Raw genomic sequence first — 20,748 nt, 5'->3', positions numbered from 1 at the left:
GTAAAAATGGTCTTAATACAGGATGCCTTGCAGGGAGTACAAATTCTGCTTTACCTTCCCAGGTCTGTACTGGAGCCTGCAGACAGAAATCTGCTTGCTGGACTTTGTAGGATTCATCTCAGCTAACTCAGCTGATGTAAAGCTTGGCATCTGATCTTGGAAAGCTATTTAGACCCTCCTCATAGCATGGGAAGAAGAGTGTTTTTCACGTTATTCAGCTAGTCACCTTCTCTCCAATGGCACAGCTCATCTTTTGGAGCCTCACTTGGCTCCAGAGGAAATGCAGAGTGGTTGATTTGATTGTGGAATTAGTCAGGATCAGTTTAACTTCAGGCAGCTTAGACTTCCCAATTTAAGTGTACTCACCTAAATGATGTTTCCTCTGTAGCCCCTCAGTAGCAAAACTTTCCATTAGGAATAATCCCATTTTATCTGGGCAATGGTGGTGAACTACTCTGTAAGTATTCATTCATTCATTCAGTAGAATGAGGCTAAAAATTCTAATCCTAAATAGCTGCCCCTTGAATCCCAATTTCAGCAAAGGAAAGCCATAAGAATTTTTTAATAATTTCATGTGAAGCTCAGGACAGCTAAGCTTAAATATAATATTGTTGACTCCGATGGGGTTGCCTCACAAACCTACCGACCTAAGTTGTAATTTTCACACTCAAATTTCAGTTGTAATTTTAAGATTATGCTTAGCACTGAAATGATTCTAGTCATCTTCCTTCAATGAAGGTTCACAAATCTTCAGCTTTGAGACTACTACACCTCCATCAAACGTTGCAATGATTCAACCAACTTAAACTGTTGGCTGAATTTGGGTGAAGAAAGGGTGAAAAAAGGATGACAGAACAATGGGCAAAAGCATTTCACAGAATCATAAAATCATAGCTTATGGGTCAGTACATAGGAAAAAAGGAATAGATGACACATTTGCATAACATTTGTTTCCTTGAGATATTAAGAAAAAATGCAAATACATAATTCTGATAGTTGTGTACTTTTCATGTACAAAAACGAAAGCTTGAGGTAGAAGTCAACCCATTTGGCTTACAATGTTCAGGTTTAGTTTCAGTTCTTTTCATTTATTAGTTTAAAATATCACCTTCAAGGTCATATCGTCTTCAGGAGAGTGATATCAAAGGAAACACAATGCTACAAGACGGAATATTAAACTGAATTATGTGATGTGCAGTAACTTTTAAAGGGCAAAACTACATATAAAGACCCTCAGAGAGAAGGAAAACCAGACACGGTCTTTCTGTTCTTACATAAATCCAGGTAAGTAACAAAATAAATAAAAGCAAAGGCCAGGATCTTTGAAGGTGGTTGGCATTTCAAAGCAGAGACACCTTGTAGGACCTCCTGTTGAAGCAATGGCGTCTCTGCTGTCTTTCAAGACAGGCAGCACAATCAGAACTCAGATCCAACAGCCTCTTTTTAAAGTCCAGAGGAATTCCACACGTATAGTTCAAGCGATTCAATGAGGGCTGGATATGAAGAACAAGAAACCTTACCAACAGTTTGCCCACATTAACATTTTCCATTGCCTTTCTCTAGATAATTACTGACCTGGCGTTAGGCTATCAAGTTATGCAACGAAGTTGCGACTATTTAAAGTCTATCATGTATATGCTGATAACTGTATAAATTATGGTGGTATTTTCTACAATATGACATTATCTTTCAGAGATCCAAAAATTCCTGCATACAGCACTATTTTCAAACAGCTATTAAAAATAAAATGATCTGGAACAGTTCACTTCTCACCTACCAAGGTAATCCCAGATTGGGTTAAAAACTAAAATTGAAAGTAACAGAAAGAATGGGTTTTCTTTGATTATAACAACGCTGGACAATGCTCCTGGACACATAGTCTGATTTTTGGGTGGTTCTGTGTAGAGCCAGGAATTGGACTTGATGATTCTTATGGATCCCTTCCAACTCGAAATACTGTATGACAACGATGAGTTTTACAGCATAGCAGCGGAAAAAAAGATGAGCTGGAGATAGCTGGCTTTAGATCTCAGAAGATTAAATGCCAAACTTAAATCATGTACTTTACAATCAGAAGCTAGTCTTTTTTGTTAAGAGTTCAACAGGGAGGATTTCACCTGGTTCGGATGTTGTGCATCATTCAGGACGATGCAAAGAACATCAATACACTTTCAAGAACTTCAATACACCTCCTCAGCGTATCCTAATTTAGGAGCCACACAAATTACCAACCAGAACGTTATTCTTAGGAAAACAATTAAACACAAACACATACACTAATCACTGCAATCTGTCTCAAAGGAGAAAAGAAAATTGACATCTTCTCATCTGTCCACCATAGAACTGTTTTCCTCGTGACAGTGAAAGCCCTTGTCCACGTATTGCCTCCATCTCGCACCTCAGCAGGAAAGGCTAATACCAAATTACTGTTGTTTTTCCTTAAATATTTTATATATAGAAAAGATCAGCTTCTAAATGGCAGGAGCAACCATCTATAATTAGAAATATCTAAAGCTTTTTTTTTTCTTCCTCTAAAGCTGTTTAATTCTTTACAATCACAGAATATTTATTCTGAGCTCACGCTTATTGCTTTTCTTGCATTGTTAACAGCCAAGAAAACCTCATCCAAGAAAATCTCCAAAATCCTTTAAGTGCTGCCAACCAATTGGCCTTAGGTGAGCTTTGAAGAGTTTTAAAGGGAAACTTCCGTTTGGCAAAACCTTTGGAACATTTCTTCATCTAATTATGCAGAAGAGTAAAAAGCCAATTATCTGGGAAATCGAGAGGGTTCTTTTTTTTCTTTTTTTAAAGAAAACTTTCTTTAAAAAGGGTCGGTTTCTGTGAGAAAGTCACCATTTTGCAACTCTAGATGCCAAAAAAACATTGTGAAATTACTCAGAAAACTGGGAGATTTTATTCTGGTGTTGCTGGAGGACAGAACAACTCTTTTGAGCTGCCAAAAGCTGACCCAATGCCAAGCTTGCCAGCTGCGGATAATCTAGCATCACTCAGGACATGGGTGGTGGGAGATCATGGGTTACTGCTGGAGGAACAGCTGGTATCCCTCATTCCTTTCACTGCTGGTGGCAGCCAGGATGGTTATCATCATCCTGCCCCACCACCACGTCTGACTCACTTCCCTCCTTCCTTAGGAGAAGCGCAGATAAGGCACTTGCCTTTATCAACTCTGTTTTCCATTAATTCTCTAAGCTGTGAGAGAAGGGAAAAGACAGCCCACACCGCAGTGCCTAGAAAGCTTTATGTACATCACAGTGCTATTAATCTTCATCCTTAAGTCACTTGGATCAAGTCACTTCTGGAAAGGAACTATGCAGGAAAGAAACTGTGCAGGAAAACTAATGGCTATAGAATTAGTTGAGAAGAAAATAGTGGAGTGAGACCCAAAAAGATGTGTATTTCCACTAACCATTACCTTCTCCTGACAGATCCCATCCTTCACACACACAGCCTGCCTATCAATAGCAACTAAGTAAGGACAGGATGGAGCAGTACAAGTGGTATCCAACCTTTCTGAACTGTTTCAGATAAAAAATAAGGTTATATTTTTTCCATGGTAGTGGAGCAACTGGATAGACATACATGTCTCTAAACTTTCTATGCAAAAGCTACATGTATGTTAATTTTTCACCAGTATTCATGGGCCTTACAGTGAATCCTGGCTTTCAATCATTGATACATGAAGGAATCTTCCCAAGTTGTGTGGTTAAAAAGTCCATTGCCACTTCTGCCACCCATGGATAGTTTATATTGGGCTCACTGTGAGACTTGTGGGCCTGTGAAGAAGACATCCAAAAAGATCAGTGGGATTTATTAGTTGCCATGGATACAGATAAAGTGAAAATGTTATCGGCGTGTCTTTTTGGTGCTTTGGAGTTTGTGTTCCTTTGTAAACAGAGAGAGGATTTGGCTGTATGGAAGAAGACGAGAAGAGGATTTGGTAACACATCTTTTGGGCATGAAGGCTTCCCAGAAATAAATTCAGCACTTCGAGTCTTCTCTGTCACAAATGGAGGCAGAAAGGAACAAACAAATTTTCTTCATTTGTTAATTTTTAGCATAACTCGTAACAGTACTGAACTGGGACTAAAATGGGACACAGTCCTTCTAACAGTCTCTTATTATGGGGTTGTGTTTTGAACTTAAAAAGATCCCAGCAGAGCTAAGCAAGATTTTCAGTGCAACTTACTCGGACTGAACCTGAGGTGAACAGCTCTCTAATCAATTAGATAAGAATTTGGACTTATTTCTAAAAGCATAAATAAACCAAACAAAACCGGCATTGAACTACTGAAAATAGCATCCAAGCTCTATGGCTAAATGACTGGCAATTCCAGAACTTATTTTGCATTCTGTTTTATATTAGCTTCTCTCAAAGGCATTTATAGATAGCAATTACTTAGGTCTCATAGTAGCTTTGTGGCTAAGAAGCTTTTAAGAGCTGGAAAACAAAACAAAGCAAAACAAACAGAAGAAATGGTAAGAGTGAAGCAAAACACCCTCCAAGCAAGAGTTGTAACAGTGTTCAGAAGAAAGCTGCCACTTCATATTCATACTCTGTCCTCCCCATATTCTTTTCTATACTTTATAGAGTTATCTAAAAGGATAAAGCACTTTTATCGTAGGAGATAAAATATAACAGATCTTGGGGCAAATCCATTTTTGATGTAACCACAGTGACGCCAACGTGGATGCACTCGAGAGGCATTTATTACTTGTTTACTCCTTCAAGTCTTCTGAGAATGAGAAATGACTGAATTAAATAACTTAATTTCTTTCGGTGTGCAAATTCTATAATCTCTCCTGGAAACTGCGGCAGTGGTGAGTCAAACTCCTTATTAGAGCCCATGGGACCTGATGGTCTACTGGAGGAAACAAAGAAAAGAAATGCATTTTAAAAAGCTCGTTAAGAGGCATGTTAACACATAGCGTGTTTCCTGTTTCGTGATGAACTCCTCTGACTCTGTCCATAGAGTATTCAGAGAGCACTGAAAACATCACTGAAGCATAAATCCAATCCAGCATTGGAAGGACTGGCATACACACCAGAAATTTTGGCCGCTATATGAGACTAAAGGAATTTATTGTTCAGTAAGTTCCCAGCTACATAATGTTTTACAGTCAGAATCATAGAATGGTCTGAGTTGCAAAGGAGCACAGTGCTCATCCAGTTCCAACCCCCAGCTATATGCAGAGTCACCAACCAGCAGCCCAGGCTTCCCAGAGCCACATCCAGCCTGGCCTTGAATGCCTGCAGGGATGGGGCATCCACAGCCTCCTTGGGCAACCTGTTCCAGTGCCTCACCACCCTCTGGCTGAAAAACTTCCTCCTCATATCCAACCTAAACCTCCCCTGTCTCAGGTAAGTAAAGGCAGGTGGCTTCATTTGGGCAGTTTACAATCTGCAGTGAAAAATGCAATGTGAGGGGTATCAATAGATGGAAATGGAGGCAGAGCGCACGATGAACAAGAATGAAGGTGTTGATGAAGCACAGAAAAATATCATGGTTTTTCCCCCTGTAGCTTGGTAATAAGCAATAGATGTTTTGTTGATGTTGTTGTTTGGTTTCTTGGTTTTGGAAAGGTTTTCAGCATTAAGAGAATGGGAAGAAATGTCCAGTGCCATTACAGCTAGCCCAGCATTATCCCCAGTCACCAGAGGCCATGGAAGCGTTCAATCCTGGAAAAGTAAATGTTTACACTCTACACATAACTCTGTATTATGTAAGTTACAGAATACCACTTTCCTGACAGCATATAGTAAAGCACATAAAAACAAAACCCATAAACATCACCAGGAAGAAGGCAAAAATATTTCCAACGTCTTAAATAAATAAAATATGTTAGGTGAGAATGCCCAGAAGGTCAACACAGACAGGTCCAAGTGGTGTTAATGCAAAGTCTGTACTGGAGATCAGGCTGTTCCCCTGCCTTTGTTAAGAGTTTGGTCAGATCCTTTGTGAACAAGTATTGTGGATCCATCTCTGCCTAAACATCAGGAGGACAGAGGAAGAAATGGGACGCAGTTATTAAGGACTGCTGAAGCTGCCATTACTACCTGGCCACTTATGGGATAGAAACATCATTTCAACATCCAAATATGGAGAAAGTATTGATAGATATAGGTCTGGAGTACAACCGTGTACTTACACAGATATATTTGTTCTCAGTGTCTAAGTCACATGTAAAAGAAACATTAGAAAGCATACAAGCATTTGTCCCATTTATAAACCAAGCAGGACATCTTATTCATACATACTGGAGCAATCAGCTATCATGATTTTACCATTTTAACTTTTCTTTATCAGTTCTCGATGCTTGAATAATAATGTGAAACAAGTAAATGATTCTGGTACATCCTGTATGAGGATGATTATGTAATCAATTCCACGCACTGGCAGCACTGTACTTAATTTTATTCCAGCTTATTCAATTATAACAATGGGTTCTGTCTTAAGCAGTTTGCAGGTTAGCAGAGAAGGGACAGAATCATATTCGTCATTTGGCTGCATGACCAAACACTTGGAGCAGATTCAATATTTCTGTGTCCTGGGAACAAGGATGAGGCATGTCCTCAAAATGTATGCATCAGTCCTTCAGTGCATTTTAATTAATCGTTTGTGGTCATTATTTCAGGTTGGCTTTGCTCTTGTCACATCACTTGGGCATTCTCTTGTTGCACACTCTAATAATGGGTTTTCTCTTCTAACGCATTTCACTGTTAATTGCCTTTTATTTCTAGTAATTTTTCTTCCCCCCTGGCATTCACACACACTCTTGCCCTGGTAATCACATACTCGTGGTACCTGCAGCTTCTCCCTCAACCATAAATCAAGAATTATTCTAACCCCGTCTTTCGTTTTGTTTATGATCTCTGTTTCCTTTGTTTCACTGGGCTACCTTTGATTTGCTGTTCTGTAAAGGAAGCAGATCAATCAGTTCTAGTAACTGTGTGAGTCTGAAACGTGTGGCTTGGTTACCAAAAGTACAAGCTGCTGAGGAGTGGCACTTAGAAAGTTTGAAACCATTCTTTGTGTAATCAGAAAGGCAGGGGAAAGGGTGCATGAGAAACACAGCTTTGGATCATAGAATTGTAGAATCACAGAATGGTTTGGGTTGGAAAGGACCTTTAAGATCACGTATTTCCAACCCCCTGCTATAGGCAGGGAGAGCAGAGCAGGTTCCTATGCAAGTCTCACTATCTATCAATTATATAAGGAATTGTGGGAGACTAGCCAGTTAATTTAACCAACAAATTAGGTGATCCAATCATTCCCCAAAGAGGTTGTTTTCCCCTAAACACAGAGCCAAATATTGTTCTGTTTACTGAAGTACACACTGAAAATGCCTACCAAAGTTAGTGAGAGATGAGGTTGTAGACTGAGAGCAGCAGAGTTATAACTGGATAAGAGTAAGTGCTGTTCCTCAGGACCTACCAAAATACATTTGCAATATGGACTAAGAGATGGGTAATTGCTTTGATTAGTCTATAAATCTGTGTATAAGGCACTCTGTATTCATCAAGCTGTCAAGATCACAAGTTGTCATGACATCTGAGGACAAAATTCAGAGATGAGAAGAAGAGAATACTTATTTTAACTGAGGTCACGGTGAAGTCTGGGTGAAATCTGGATGATAACTTTACTAAACTCTAATCCTTTCCTACTATCTTGCAAGAGTAAGGTATATCCTCAAAAACTAAAGAAAAACAAGCAGTAATTAGAATTGGACCTTAACTTTTGATATTCTCATAAATCTGAAATGGAAAAAAAAAATCACACATCAGTAGGAGAGAATGAATATTATCCTACTTCTGAAATGTCTCAAATTAACAGATTTAATTAAAATACACATCAAAGATAGAGATAGGGCTGTAGAATGTCCCTCTTCCCCTCATTTGAAGAAGTAATTACACAAAATATTGTGATAATATACCTTGTAAGCATAGCCACTGAACTGTTGTATAATATGATTAACGCTTGCTTGCAACACCACAGAAACCTTTAGATGTTGTGGATGATAACTGTGATGTAGCATTGTAGATGGGGAGGCAGGTTGTAAGACTGTTCTGCTTTAACAAGGCAAAAGAAACAGCAATGGAAAAACTGTGCAGCAGTTTTGTGGAGTCCTTATCACTTATCAACATCAAAAGAAGCCAGGATCCACACAGCAGGAGGAATTCCTCTAAAACGTGACATACAGCATCAAGACATTTCCCTTTGTTTTCCACAGCAATCTTTGGGACAAAAGGAGTCTTTGCATAGCATCTCACATGGAGATGAGCCAACTGTGGAATGTGAATCAGTGGGTTAAAGATAGAGACTGTTGTATTGGAGGTGACCACCAACAACAAACCATCACAGTGCTAGAAGAATGCTAGATGACATCAAAGACCACCAAATCAGAGTCTATCTATTGGGCAATCATTGGGGGTGGACAGAATAATGATTTGGGGAATTTAATGAATATGTAATATGCATGAAAATATAATCTGTTCACAAACAATTGAGGGCACATTATTGGAGCGTTATCCCAATGCTAGCCCAGCACTGCCAGTGAATATCTGCTTAATGGTGATAAAACTTTTGCTGTTAAGTCTCTTCACATCAATTTTTTTATTCATCTCCCACTCTTATTGAGGAACCTACATGTTGGTTTTCAGCCAGAAAATACAAGCTGAGTTTAGCCTCTAGAGTTTGTTGTGGAAGTGCTGCATCACTGAATTTTTATGGTAGAACTCATATTAGACAGTAGTATCTCAAGCTGAAAAGCATAAAAACAACACAGACCAAGTCCGTGTTTTTTCTAGTACAACATACAGAATTCTTCTCTCTAGGATGAAGCACACATTATGCTACATGACCCCAAAAATGAAATATGTGAGAAGAGTTCTTCATTTGTCTCACAAAAGGATGGATGGAAAACAACGTAAAATCGAGATATTTCCGTTTTTCCTTTCTTATTCCTTCTATTTTGCAAGTGGAATTTGGGGAAGGAAATGCACATTCTCTTTTCCTCCCTTTTGGCAGGAGCAAAAATTATCACACACATTCAGAGTCAGCAGTACTGGCTGGCTGCCCATGGGCAAAGCCAAGGATCTCCTTTTTCCCACCCTCTTTTCCCTCCCTAGCTCAGAAGCTAAAAGATATATAATGGATATAGGACATGCAGTTCCTGCTGCTTCGCTCCTTCACTGATGAAAAAGAACGTGAAGTTAAGCAGTTGCTTGAGGACTGTCTCCACATTTTATCTCTCTTCAACATCCTATATAGGAAATTGAGATATGGCCCATTGTAATTCTCAACAAAAGAAAGGGCACAGCTTAAGTCTACAATGAAGAAGAAATACAAACAGAAGAAATAAGGCGTAGGTACAGAGCAAGGGCTCACAAATTCTTATTTAAGGTATTTTTACTTTTATTTTTTTATTTTTACCTCTGCAAGTAAAACTGAATTATGTTATTTTTGCCATGGTTAGGAGTACATGCAGATATTTTCTTACTGCTTAGCAGATGGAGTACTTAATAACTCGTTATACTGCTGTAACTTGCTTATTTGTCTGAGGATGATTTAACTCACTGCCCTTCAGTCTTATTTTGCTGAGGAAAAATCAATATGCAAAACCTGTCAGCAGTCCAAATTATTACACTTATTCAATTACATATATTATTGAGTAGGCAGTTTTACATAATGAAGTTCTTGGCTTAAGTTTGTAAGGGAGTTATATTAAGAGGAAGCAGATATATCTCAGAATGAGCTGAAAGAAATGAAATTGCACAGTTGGGTGAATTTAGTCATTGGCCACCTATGTTAGAATATTCAGTGTTTGATGAAGTGCTAAGTGAAAAAAAAAAAAAACACAAAATCATTTCATAGTAAAGAACAGTCTAAATCTTTCCTCCAGCCCATGATTGCAGCTTCCTGAATGATCCTACAAGAGATACACAGAGATCCCAAAAGGACTGATTCTAAATATTCAGAATGTGAAAAAGTTGTTCTTAAGAACTTACCAAAAATCTTCCCGTTGAAGTTCTCTACTAAAAGCCACTGAACTTAGTGCTGATCATAAAGACTGCCCAATGTGCTCTCCACAGTGAGACCCATCTGACCGATTGCCAACATCTACATTTGAATGGCCGCCAATTTTTTTTTCTAGTAGTAGTCAGAAAGAGGTAATCCCAGAGAACAATCATCTGAAAGTAGACATCTGAAATAGGTCTGATGACTCATTCCCTCAAAAAGCCAACTTTTGTCCATTGACTCTGAAGGCAGCTTTGGGATAACAGCCATGATAAAAATTCCTATGGCACAGAAATCTGCCCTGATATTGTTCTCATCTTCATAGCAAGCTACAAAAAAAATAAGAAAGGAAGTTCAAACAATGGCACCTTTACGGCATGTTCACACAACTCCCACTGTGTCCCAGACAATCGGTTCATTACCTGGGCTGTGCCACTGCTAGGCCTTTTCAACCCAGGTGGAAATGGAAGGACGCTGCAGGGTAGTTGTTGACCATCATTGCCATCTCATTCAAATAGATGACTGGCAGACCATAATATTCACATGTAAGAAAAAAGGAGGAGCCCGGTCAAGCTCTCTTGAAGCAGGTCACAAGTCGGAGCACCATTCCATATGGTTCTCCTTGAGAAGCACTGGGTTTTCTACAAATCCATAGCCCTGTCAGCCAGTGAAAAAACAGCACTCCATTGGGATTCTGCTCCAGGGCCTCTATTCCCTTCCCAACACCAAGCCAGAAAAAGGAACAAGGGTCCATCGTTACCATCAACAGGACACGTGTGGGATTATTTCAGGGTGAGAAGGGAATCTGCAGATGTATTAAAGATCCTTCGTCGTACCAGAGTGAAGAAACGCATCCTCAACACAGCTAAGACTAATTCCAATCTGTATTGATAGATCCTATTATATCTCTTGACCGTACTTTGTTAATTCATTAGCAACAGAAGCTCAAATCTAAGGAATTACAGAAATAACCAATATGTGTGTTTTGTCTTTATTATCTGCCAGCATATGAAGCAGCACCTTTTACATCCTTCCAGGCTTCCATAAGCTCAAGAAGAGGTCAGAAATTATTGTTGCACCTTCTTGTTTCTGGTTAACTCTGCTGATAAGGCCAAACTCTGCAGACAAGTCTACAATATTCTGGTAGCTTCTCTGTTAAAAACAACTAATTGTGTCCTCATTAATCAGTGTTTATAATGATGCTTTAGTAATCTATTTTTTTCTATGTCTCTACAGTCGATGCAAACACATAAGCAGGCATTTGTTTTGTTTTGTTTTGTTTTTAATAGCTTGATTAACACCCTTCAGTAAACAAAACAAAGAAACAAACGAATCCACAAAATCCTACCCTTACTCTTTTAGAGGATTTTCTTAAGAAACATGACTGGCTCTCTGGAAATGTGTATCTATTTCCATTGAACTGCATTGAGAACAACAGCTCTTTAAGCTCACAGACTACGAAATCTAAACGTAGATTAATGTATGTGAAATGAGGTGGCCTTTGGCAGGCACACTGAAGGAAATGAGGGCCACCTGAACCTCATTATCTCCTGCTTCTGTTGTAGTACTGTCACTCCTGTAGGTCTATGCCACAGCTTCCAGCCCTGTGTGGGTTTCTCAGGTACCCCAAGGCACCTTATCCGACACTGGATATCTGCCTTTATACGTTAAACCCTTTCCCAACTGCTTCAGTTTCCATTATCATCCTTGAAGTTCAGATATTTAACCATTTAACCAAAGCAATTCCAGGGATAAAAGGAAGGTGTCTATGGGGAATGGTCAGCACTCAGAAGTTTTCTGCTCTTCATTACTGACTTTTGAGGGAGCCTGAATTAATTATTTAGGCCAGACGTGAAGTTTTCAGGGACTTACATCAGGTATTCCAACTGAAAGACCTCAATGCATTGCCACAAGGACAGGTTTTAATACCATTTGAGATGCTTCAGGAGACACGAATATATCTTGATGCTCCCAAGAGTCTGAAGGGCTTAAAAGGCACTGGGGGTTTATGTGCACCCGAATCAAGTCCTAAGAATCTCCAAAGTAATTCTGTACTTCCTTCAGGAACTTACTGAAAACCACAGTGAAATAAAGAAGCAAAATCCAGGGTTCACTCAAGATTCCTCTGAAATGCAGTCACTGTCAGTGCAGAGAAACTGAATGTCCACCAGCAGAACCTGTGTGCCACCTCTAGAAACACAGATCCTAGAAACAAGTCAATCGTGCCATTGATTCGAGCAAGAATCAAACTCCCTCTTAGTGATGCACAGCTTAAAAGGAGCTGCCAAGATCTGATGAAAATCACACTAAAAATCATGGATGTTCATTCAGTTATAATTCAGATTAATTCTCCCTTGCATTGCTACAGCACTAGATTAGACATTAAAAGGTTAAGTAATTGCAAGTCACAGCTTCCAGATGTCCATAAAATGGAAGGTACCAACAGACAGAGTAGCACAGGAAAGACAATGTTTCACTGCATATGATTTACTGATATTCATTGCTCTTTTTTTAACTGCAGTGACTTGGTCTGCCAGGGCTGCAATTTTATACATAATGCCTACAATCACAACCTGGAGAGATGTGAATATGAGCAATCCTCCAATCTACCCATCCCACAGGAGAAAAAAAAAACAACGCTGCCAATGGATCTTCTGTAATTTTAATCCAAGAATTACCATATTTTTAAAAAATTAAAGAAGTATATGGGGTAAACCATCACTTATTGATAAGAATGCCCTAAAGAAGCTCCCCCTATTTACTTTTGATCAGCTCCCCATGGCACACTGTGTGTGCTGAGTAGTGGAAGGTAAGATCAGACTTCATGGCACCACCGAACTTTGGACAAAAGAGAAAGAGATGCAGTGTGGTTTAATGAACTGTCACCATAGAAACATGGAACTCACAAGCAGAGCTGCACAAATAAATGATATTTTGCTTCGATAATTACAGAAAGAAAGTTGGAAATAAATTAAAAAAACACATTCATCTATGTGGTAGTTTTTCCTTTCTTTTTGGTTAATAAGAAACATAAAGCATTGAGAGGGCAGACAGGAGCTTTTATTTTTAGCTTTCTACTTTTAACTTTAGTGTTCCTTTTTTTTTTTTAAGTCTTTTAAAATTTGTTAGCTATATTTCCTACATTTCTGAAACAAATGTTCTGAAACATTTATTTTCCATTATTTTTCACCAGAAATTCTTCAAACACCTCACCGGAACCTACATTTTATTCATGAACAAACTGTTTGCAGATAAATACTTCTACTTAGCCCGGCTCCCAGAAATCAATCATATCAGAGTTAGTATCTTACCAAATTGCCCACACAAAATCCATTCTACCTTCTACTTTTGTAGGTAGGAGGATGGGATGAGATGACCTCAGAGGTCATTTCCAACCTTACTGACTCTGTGTTCCTCTGTTATTATAGAAGGACTTCCTGGCAGTTCTGAGGATTACAAAAGGGACAGCTTGAAAGAAGACAGTAGGAATTGTTACTGTAAGGATTTTATGGGATGGGGATAGTAGCTCACACACATTTTGTAATTAATAGTGTCTTCAGAATGGCAAGCATACACTTGTTTTGAAAGAAGGAAGATTGAGGTTGGATGTCAGGGGGAAGTTGTTTGCTGTGAGAGTGGGGAGGTGCTGGAACAGCTGCCCAGAGAGGCTGTGGATCCCCGTCCATCCCTGGAGGTGTTCAAGGCCAGGTTGGATGGGGCCCTGGGCAGCCTGGGCTGCTGTGAAATGTGGAGGTTGGTGGCCCTGCATTGGTGGGGGGTTGGAGCTTCATGATCCTTGAGGTCCCTTCCAACCCAAGCCATTCTGTGATCCTGTGATTCTATACTATTCCCTATAGCTGCTGCTGCTCCATTTGAGAACAAGGCTCTTTAAAGAGCCTGCAGATTTCCTCATGCCCAGACAGCAAAGATTCTGTTAATTCCAACACTACTACATTACAATCAGTATGATTCATACCACCTAACTTCAGATGTCCTGTAATTACTGGTTTAATAGGCAGTGGAGAGAAATTGGCACTTCTACACACAGTCTTCACAAGATAAGATGGGTGTCTAAAATAAGGCAAGTTTAAGTCTTGTTAGTACTTTTAAGTGCGACTTCAAAGCACCTGTCTTCATCTACTGACTATGAGCAGACTCTAAATAACTAGCATTAACTGGTTTCTACTTCAGACAGCTATACTTAGGTGACATGAATCCATTCATTGCGTCTAATGATCAGATTTCTCTGAAGCCTGCTGACAGATAAAGCATTCAGTAAGGAGCCAAAGAAGGAGACAATGGTTGGAAAACAAAGATCAGTGAATCTGTTTCTCTTCTATTTGCCTAAGAAAGAATAAGGCTTGATCACAGCTTAGATAGTGATGGTTACACAGGTGTCTCATTCCTCTATGCAGGATAGATATCTGAAATGGACATGGATTCTATCCCAGTATTGCATGGTCTCTATATTATACCTTGAAACTCCTCCTTTTTTCTACTTGAGCATAGTAGAAGAGACTCTACGCATTGTCACATGGATAGATCCATTAGCACAGAAAAGCATCTTTGACCTAAGACAGGCCCATTCAAGCAGATCAAAGCTATCAGTGTCAGTATCTTGGTTACAACAGGAGACAAGTAGAAAACATTTAGGGGTAGAGACAAATTCTGAACCATACCCTCCCTGCAGTGGCAATTCAATAGCTTTAAAAGCTGGGTGTGAGAAGAACAAATCTAGTCTTTGTGCACAGCTGCATCAACAAGAGAGATGCATGCACACATGCACAGGCACGTAATGGAACAACAACTTCCCAGGGGTGCCAAGGGAAACAAGAGGAGGTAACTAAAAGGCCCAAAAAAACCAGGAGGCTGATGAGCCATGGAGGGGAATAAAAATCTAAAACTGATCCATGATGGTCATATGAAGATGTGAACACTTTTCAAAGTCCATTGTGGTTTCCTCTCTCCCTAAATTACCACCATTATCTCCTAATTACCACCTTCTATCCCTTGGTGCCTTTATCAGTTTCTCTTATGTTGATTTGTATCACAGGGGTACTTGCTGATAAGATTCCTCTTAGCAACTGTAGACACTGTATCTCTACATGTACTTATTCCATCTGCATTACTTGACTTGCCTGGCAGTGCAACTGTCCTTCAAATTATTTCAGAGGAAGGTCAAGGGAGAATGAGACTACCTAGCTAGGAGTACAACATCAACATTAATTTGGCAGTGAGTCATGAACCTCTTAATCACCAATGAGACCTCATCACTTCTGTTTCTTTTTGTTCAAAATGTTGTGCTGTATCACACCTTGGCTCATTCCAGGATAATACATTTCAGGCTCTATAAACCACAGAATCATAGAATCACAGAATGGCCTGGGTTGAGAAGGAGCACAATGCTCATCTAGTTCCAACCCCCTGCTGTGTGCAGGTCACCAACCAGCAGCCCAGGCTGCCCAGAGCCACATCCAGCCTGGCCTTGAATGCCTGCAGGTATGGGACATCCACAGTCTCCTTGGGCAACCTGTTCCAGTGCATCACCACTGTGAATTAGCTGAATCCCATAGATTTATAAGTAATTTCAGGGGTTAGAAGAGGCCTACAAAGATATCTAGTCCAACTCCCCTGTCATGGGCAGGGACATCTCCCACTAGACCAGGTTGCCCCAAGAGCCATCCAACATGGCCTTGATCCAGGGATGGGGCATCCATAGCTTCCCTGGTAACCCATGCCAGCACTTCACTACCCTCATCATGAATAACCTCTTCACCCAAGAGGGTGGTGATGCACTGGAACAGGTTGCCCAAGGAGGTTGTGGATGCCCCATCCCTGCAGGCATTCAAGGCCAGGCTGGATGTGGCTCTGGGCAGCCTGGGCTGATAGCTGGTAACCTGCACACAGCAGGGGATTGGAACTGGATGAGTATTGTGCTCCTTTGCAACCCAGGCCATTCCATGATTCTATGATTCTTAATCAGTTTCTGTATGGCAGAAAGTCCATTGAGGACTGTTGACAACTACAAGAGGGTCCAGCAGAAACTTGCGCAGCTCCACAATAAAACTGAGACAAAAACTGGAACAAAGGGAGACTGAAAATACTGATATTAGAAAAAGTCTGGTCCCTCCTGCTGGAGAAGCTGAGGAATCATTCCTCTTCCTCCCTTCTTTTCAGCTTTTGGCTTTCATTATCTGTCCTTATCACTTTAATTCCCTCTCTAGAACAAAGGAGTCAGTTTCTGGGTCCTGCTGAGATCTCATTTTCTTCAAATTCTGTTTTTCAAGCATACTTTGTAGGTGATGCCTGGACAGGTTTGTACACATAGGGTCATGCTCCTTATTTCTTTTCATATAAAGGCATCTGAAGAATTTAAAGCATTTAAGAGGAAACAGTCAACATAAAATAACAGGAAAAAAAAAGAAAAAGGAAAAAAGAAACAACAGAAAATCCCAAGGCAATCAGTTTCTGAAGCATTGCAGACAGAGCCCAGCAGCAGAGAGAGGGAAAACAGTACTGTGAAAGATAAAACAGTAATGAGCATAACAGCTGGGCATGAGAAGCAGAGTGGGAGAAAAAGGTAAAAACATCAGAGCCGAGATACTTTAGGGCTGGCTGTTCTCTCTAACAGAGCACCAGCCTTGCTTTTCAAGACCCATGGTTACAGTTGCAGCTTGAAAACTGTGTTCTGTTGGACCTCATCCAGATGAGCTGTGGGGAACCATTTAGTTTATGTCTGCATTCACAGATGCTGAACACAGCAAGGGGCAAAGCAAAGGCAGGAGGGTTGAGTTATTGCAAAATATAGGAACTTATAAAGTGTTCTTCCACTTCTAACTTGGTAGTGCATTGCCTTTCATGCAGTACTTTTTGCTACACGAAACACTGCTGCAGAGAAATGGACAACAGAATCTACTATTAGTATCATTAATTTTTACCCCATGTAGTAAGATTTGTAGAATCAGAGAATCATAGAATCATCCATGTTGAAAAAGACCTCTGAGGCCATCTAGTCCAACCAACAACCCAATCCCAGCCCACTAAACAGCACTCTGTGACGTAATTGTTCTAGATATTGTAGATTACAATAGTAGATATAGATTACACAGTTTGGGTTTGTGTTTTACATGCAGTTATTTGACTTTTTATCACATGTAAGAGAAGAGCCACATTGCTTTCAGAGCAAGGTAGTATAGTTCAGCTCATTTGGAGGATAAACCACAGTACCTGCCATCATTAATGTCTTATTGTTACAAACAATTAAGAAAAGGATACTACCCCTTCATCATATTTGTCCAAGCAATGCTTGGTGACTTACAAGACAGATTCAGCTATGGTGAGTAACACTCCATTCCACTAAGACAGAGAGCAAAAATGCTTTGGAAGTAATTGGGTGCTTTCCAAATATTCTTTGTGGGGGGAGTATGTCATATTGGTACATCACTTGCTAGCACTCCCAGCAAGGTGTTCTTCTAAACAGAGTAAGCAGTATGTCAAAGTTTTTGAGAAAACAGATCTGTTGATGTCCCATCCTTCAGTAATGGAAATAACACCTTGTTGGAAATGAGTGGCAGGATATGGCTTAAAATAAGGATCAGACTTGAAAAGCAAGTCTAGAAGGTGAGGGCTTAAAAGTGATAGAGTAGGATGTTACAGTACCAGCACTGAAGATGAAATACATGTAAAACACTTCCACAAGAAGTAATAAAGGTATGGAGAAATGGCAGCAAAGAGGATCCCTTGAAAGAAATGGCTTTCAAGCAAGAAAAAAAGCCAGAATTTTTCACTGGAAAGTAAACATCTCAGATGAAATGTGGTTTCTTTTCCTAAAGTCCTGTATACATTGCCTTGGGAATGAGTTCTACTGTATACAGTATAGGGAATGAACAACAAAAAAAAGTGTGGGCAAATTTATGAAACTCAAATTCATTGCCCTTGTGCGTGCAACAGTTCCCTTCCCACTGCAAAGGCATCACCTGTTTACCTTCATGTATTATTCAGTAGAAAAGAGAAAATGTGAAGCAATGAGCAAAGAGCCCCTCTTCACTTGATACATTCCCCAGAAGATAAAAGCATAGTAAACCTGGGAAAAGTTGATGAAGCCAAAAAATAGATGGGGAACAAAATAAAGAGCATTACCTCTTTTGCTAAGGTAGTGCTTGAAAGGATGTAATCATCCCCTGCCCGTGTGGGTGATACGTTTTCATCACACTAAGATGCAAAAGGCTTCCCAATGGCACTTGACCTCCTCTATTTCTGAGCTGTGCACTTTGAATTTGAGATAGGTAGGACACAGAGTTTGATTTGAATAGTACCTGGGTTACCAAAAAGCAGAGGGTTATTCTGGATGTGAGTTATAAAGAACAAGCTACGTGATGAAATGGTCTGTTCTGACCCTGAGGGTTGTTAGTTAGGGTAGTATGGTTAAGTTGTGGTTGGACTTGATGATCTTGAAGGTCTTCTCCAACCTGAGCAATTCTATGATTCTATGATTCTGTTATCTGCATCATATCCCCTCTTGCTCCTGGGCTAAAATATGCAGGCATGTAAAGAGGAGGGAGATCTCCCCTCTTTTCTGACACACTCACAGCATGTTTTATATGCAGTTCTCAGCAGTTTTACCCATTCAAGTCACAGCAGAAGCGGTTTGGACACGACTCAGAAAATAAGCCCTGATTTCCAATTAGCTGCTTTGTCATTCTTTGCCCTTCTCTCATTGGTGCTGGCCATCAGCAGCTCCTGCTGCAGTCAGTGGGAAACGAGACAGGATATTAAAACACTAATTTCTTTACTCGCTGCCTCAGTTTCTTAGCAATCCTTATCAAGATTACAGTCACCACAACATTAATCCCTGTGATAAAGGTCTTCAGATCGTGTGACAGAGAGGCAAAAATTATTACTGAGGTGATGAGGGGGAATGAGCAATTGCCATTGTTGACACCATGCCCCAGAAGCACTTACAGCTTCATCCCCAGCAGCCCCAACATCCTATCAGGACATTTCCTTCCAAGGCACATTGATTCTTGTTGCTGTTGTCGTTATGGTTTTGATTCATTGGGTCAGTATATGTCACTGCACCACCTAATGTATGGAAGCAAATCCCTGACCTCTGATAATAACCACTTATCAGCATAGTGTGTCCCCATTGATTGATTTTTTTTCTGTCCTTACAATGTCTCTTTAAGCTTCACTAACTGCAGCGACGGCACTTTTTCCAGTAAGATGTTTGCAATGACATTGCTGGAAAACCCTGCAGGCATAACAGGAAAGGTCTGGAAACCCTCACATCAATGCATATGGCACATCCCAAGCTGAAACTCACCTGGAGAAGAGTCATTAAGAGGGTTCAAGGCAGCTGCCCTCCGTATTTTCTCCAGACAGGTTTCTTGCTCCTTTTTAATTATGCAGTTAGAATGTGTTGCTGTAACCTGAAATGGGAGAAAAAAAAACGTGGTAAAAGAGCAGTAATAAATGTAAACTAGCTGGAGAGCATATGAAGAGACATTGGGAAGTTTTGATGTTCCCTTCCAGAAAGAAGAAAGTAATAAAAACATCTTTAATAGATGAGAGGAAACTGCAACAGACTTCTTGATGTTTATTTGTTTGTTCTAGACAGAAAGCTTAAGAGTGTTCATAAGACTGTTTTTAACGCTGCTCTCTATCAAAGTGCAATCTGCAATGTGTTTGCTTTGCTTTATTGCATTTCTTCCTCATACAAAGCAGAAGCGAGTTTACCTCTAAATAAAGAAATAAAGTAAAGAGGAATCAGAAATCATTTGAGGCTCTGTTTGATCTTCTGCCACTCTCTTATGAGTCTCACACAATCCATTAACCTCACTCAGGACCCTAAACTAAATTAAAGTTCTTGCTCCCAGTCTTTCACCCCGTCCATTCTTTAATGCTTCCTTCTTCCTTTCTTTCCAATGAATACAAGGCAGCTTGCTTGCCAAGAGCAAAATGCAATGCCAGTGCAACTGAAATGACTTGATCCAAAACTTCTTTTCTATCTTTAAGGCTTAAAGCAGCCCACTACAATAAAAAGAAAAAAGAAAAAAAGGAGAGAAAAAAAAAAAAGATAAATGAACGTACAAGAGGAACATTGTGGCCAACAGAATGCAGGCAATCCCAAAGCAGCAACAAACAGAAAATGGGACCCGTTCTCAGAAATCAATAAAAGATTTCATTCCTGCTGCAGAAAGTGGCTAGGGGATATCAATTCAAGGGAAACACAATCTCAGGTTTCATTAGACCATTTCACAGGGGTACTGCTAAAGTTCCAATCAAACTCAGTGGAAAGTCTCATGAAAATCCACGTGCTAGTTGAAGATGAGGTAGGTCAACTCAGCTCACTGCAAGCTACTTGGTTGTTCTGTATTTCCTATCCCATTTTCTTCACTCTAGATAATGGAGGATTACTTAGGGAGTGGTATGTACCTGCCAAGTGATAAACAGAAACAAGCAAGTAGGGAAAACAACACCTGAATCCAATCTGTTTCAGTTTATTTTTGGAATCCCATCCACACAGATTGCCTTTACTTCCCTCACGACCCAATAGATGGAATGGAGGGAATGGTTTGGGTCACTAATGCATCAAATAACCAGCACACACTTTACAAGGGTAGATAATGGCAGGACAAGAGGAAGAGGTTTTAACTTGAAGGAGGGAAGATTTAGGTTGGATACTGGAGGGGAAGTTCTTTGCTATGAGAGT

The 20,748-nt window shown here is 40.0% G+C and overlaps 1 protein-coding gene across 6 annotated transcripts in view; it reads right to left on the bottom strand.

Moving 5' to 3' along the window:
* The window catches only part of ADCYAP1R1 (ADCYAP receptor type I), a 136,588-nt gene that overhangs the window by 62,056 nt on the left and 53,784 nt on the right, over positions 1-20,748 (bottom strand). For all 6 annotated transcript variants that reach the window (XM_010712229.2, XM_085226835.1, XM_010712230.2 and 3 more), the window contains exon 3: positions 19,360-19,465. In XM_010712229.2, coding sequence (XP_010710531.1) covers positions 19,360-19,465 — 106 coding nt within the window. The remainder of the gene's footprint in view (positions 1-19,359; positions 19,466-20,748) is intronic.

Source organism: Meleagris gallopavo, chromosome 6 (assembly GCF_905368555.1).
Source record: "Meleagris gallopavo chromosome 6, MGAL_WU_HG_1.1, whole genome shotgun sequence".
Classification (NCBI taxonomy): domain Eukaryota; kingdom Metazoa; phylum Chordata; class Aves; order Galliformes; family Phasianidae; genus Meleagris; species Meleagris gallopavo.
This window is presented reverse-complemented; position numbering and strand designations above follow the sequence as displayed.